Genomic DNA, 2,945 nt, shown 5'->3' with positions numbered 1-2,945 from the left:
CGCCAGGGCGGGCCCAGCTGAGGGGGGGCGGGTGGGCGGCGCGGGGGGCGCTCACCGTCTGGGTTGAGGAACAGGAAGGCTCGGCGCTGCACCTCCTCCTCTTCGTCTTCCTCCCCCTCCTCCCGGTCCACCTTCATGTATTTGTAGAACCCAAACCTGGGGCGGGGCGGGGCGTCAGAGACCAGGCTCGGCCGAGGCCCCGCCCATTCTCCCTTGGGCGCCGCCCACCCACCTTTCCAGATACAGCGGCGACTCGCGATAGAAGCACGTGTTGTCTGCCTCCATGTGAGTCAGGCGTGTGCGGTCATTGGGATAAACGAAGGACAGGTACACCTGGGGCGGGCAGGGGACTCAGGCTGGGGCGCCTTCCGGAGGGCCTGGAGGAGGCTCCGGGGACCCTGGGTCTCAGGGAAGGCCTTGGTGAGGGGCACTTACGAACTGCAGTCCCTGGTATCTTGCGATGGGAAAGTCCTTGACGACGTAGGTGGGGGCGTAGGCGCAGGGCTCCAGCACATTCTCCAGACTCCGGGGCTCCACCCGAGGCGCTACGGGAGGCGTGGTCACACTGTGACCTGGAACCCCCGCCCCGCCCCCCCACGCCCCCGGGGGCCTCCTCTCACTGAGAAAGAAGGTGTCCCGGGGGTCGGGCTGCAGCATGTCCGCTCTGGGCTCCTGCAGCAGGCGCCCCCCAGCGTGGCTGGCTGGGGACTGGGGCACGTGGGCCACGTGGTCCATCTTCAGGGCCGACTCATCTAGGGGCAGAGGATGTGTGGGGACCCAGGAGCTCCTAGAGATCCCTCCTCGCCCATATCCAGACACCACCCCAAAGAGACCGCCCATCAGGAGCCCCCCCTTTCCCCACAGAGGCACTGGGCTCCGCACCTGTGTACAGGGAGATGTGAGCAGAGCCTATGACCTCGAACTTCAGACCCGGCAGGAAGGCTCGCCACTGGGGGTTGGAGAGGGTGGTCAGGGCCAAAGGATGGGGGTCAAGGTGGGAACACAGCTGGGTCAGGGAGGAGTGGATCTTCCCTGACGTGGGGCTGGGGAACTAGTAGGGGCAACCCCTTCACGGACGCAGGAAGCTTGGGGTGGTGGGGTGGATGGGAGAGCGGTCCTGAGGAGGCACAGCAGGGAAGCTGGAGACGGAAGGCTGGCGTCCCTGGAGGCAGGTGAGGACGCCTTTCCTGACATCCGGGTGCTTCGCCCCCAGCTCCCCCCGGTTCTGCAGCCACTGCCCTTCTGGAGGCCAGAGCTGGCCCCCCAGCTCCCCGCTGGACCTCCCCACCCCCACTTCTGTGGCTGTGCCTTCCCAGAGTCTCCCTTGCAGACTCTCCCTCCCCCACCGCTCTCATGTTGCGCTTTCTGGGGGCTGTCCCAGGCCCTCTTCCCTTCCCAGCTCATCCTGGGCCCTTAGTCACTCCCCCGGCTTCCACAAAATCACCCCAAATCTGCCTCTGCAGTCTGGACCCTCTGCTGAGCTGAGCTGGGGTGATGCCCACCACACACTAACCAGACACCTGCAACCTCCCAGCACCCCCTAGCCCACCCTGGTCATCACCCCACACCCAGCCAGGCTCAGGCTCTCAGTCGCTGGGCATCTCCCTCCGCCCCACCCCCACCCTCCCCCGGACCTTCCACTTCTATTCCCACCTCCCTGGTTCAGGGACCGATGGATGGCCACCCACGAAAATCCCTCCCAACAGGCAGTGGCCAGAGGGTTTTCCCTGAAATGCAGATCCAGTTGCCTCATCCTCAGGAGGAAGCCCTGCTGATCTGGCCACCAGACTGCTTGGAGTTTCAGAAGACTCCAGGTGGCTCCATCCCTCCGCTGCTCTCGAGACCAGGAATTCATCTTTGCACCCCAGATTCTCTCCCCACTGGCGTCCCTGTGAATGTCTCTCATCTCTCAAGAATCTGCTCAAGGGTCACTTCCTCTATGAGCACAAGCCCCGTCCCTGAGCATCTGCTCTGTCAGCCAGATGGGAAGCTTCTCTGGGGGGCGGGGCCCACACCGTTGTCCTGCAGGGAGTGGCCGGAAAGAGGTGGGCAGGGCAGGGGAGGTGGGGTCTCCAGAAGCCCTCAGAGGGCAGCCGCACTCACGCCCACTTCCACGTGGTCCGAGCCGCGGTCGTCCTGCTTGTGCAGTAGCTCAAAGTAGTACCTCCGGGAGGCCATGAGCCTGGGGACGGGAGGAGTGAGGGGGCGGGCCCGCCATGCCCCAGAAGACCAAAACAGATGGGGAGCCTACAGGAGGTGGGGCTTGAGGGGGCAGCATAGCAGCAGCGGCTTCATGCATGCACGTGTCACCCAGTCCTCACACACAGACACACACATGGGCACACACTCCCACAGTCACTCACCGCCTAGGCTTGGACACCTGGGAGCTGAACTTGGTGAATTCTCCGGGTGCCGTCCACTCTGAACCAGTCTGGAGGGTAACAGAGAAGGGGCAGGGGGCTCACCCTCTCCTTGGGGCACCAGCCCCATCCAGTCCCCACTCCTGAGAAGCTGGAGGGGACAGGTGACCAAGCCACAGGAGGCCCACGAAGACAAGGGGTGTGGATGGAGGGGCTGGGCTGTGCGTGGGGGTACCTTGCCCACAAAGGCCACTAGCTGGGCGCCCGCCGGGCTCTCAGTTGGGCTCAGCCAGAGCTCAGAGTTGTCATCCGAAGCCACGGAGAACTGGACATCTCCTAGGCCACAGGACAGGGCTCAGGGCTCGGTGGGGGCTTCGTGACACCCTGTCCCCCCCACACCCCCGTCCCCGCACCATCTCTCGCCGGGTGGATGAAGCCGAAAATCCGGAGGCCGTAGTTCTTCCACTTGGGGGACACAGCCAGCTTCTTCACGGTGGTGCGAGTCTGGGGGGGCAGCGGCCTCTGACGTCAAGGCCCCCGCCCACCTGCGGGCCGGCCGCCCCCCACCCCAGCACTCACATGAGG

At 65.0% G+C, this 2,945-nt stretch overlaps 1 protein-coding gene across 1 annotated transcript in view; it reads right to left on the bottom strand.

Moving 5' to 3' along the window:
- The window catches only part of B4GALNT4 (beta-1,4-N-acetyl-galactosaminyltransferase 4), a 12,675-nt gene that overhangs the window by 5,263 nt on the left and 4,467 nt on the right, over positions 1-2,945 (bottom strand). Inside the window, exons 5-13 of the mRNA XM_007465987.1 lie at positions 2,774-2,871; positions 2,596-2,696; positions 2,364-2,431; positions 2,104-2,182; positions 883-949; positions 621-752; positions 436-545; positions 233-333; positions 5-156 (exon numbers count right to left, since the gene is read on the bottom strand). Of these exons, the coding sequence (XP_007466049.1) occupies positions 5-156; positions 233-333; positions 436-545; positions 621-752; positions 883-949; positions 2,104-2,182; positions 2,364-2,431; positions 2,596-2,696; positions 2,774-2,871 (908 nt within the window). The remainder of the gene's footprint in view (positions 1-4; positions 157-232; positions 334-435; positions 546-620; positions 753-882; positions 950-2,103; positions 2,183-2,363; positions 2,432-2,595; positions 2,697-2,773; positions 2,872-2,945) is intronic.

The sequence above is a fragment of the Lipotes vexillifer genome, unplaced genomic scaffold, assembly GCF_000442215.2.
Source record: "Lipotes vexillifer unplaced genomic scaffold, Lipotes_vexillifer_v1.1 scaffold1094, whole genome shotgun sequence".
Taxonomy (NCBI): Eukaryota; Metazoa; Chordata; class Mammalia; order Artiodactyla; family Lipotidae; genus Lipotes; species Lipotes vexillifer.
This window is presented reverse-complemented; position numbering and strand designations above follow the sequence as displayed.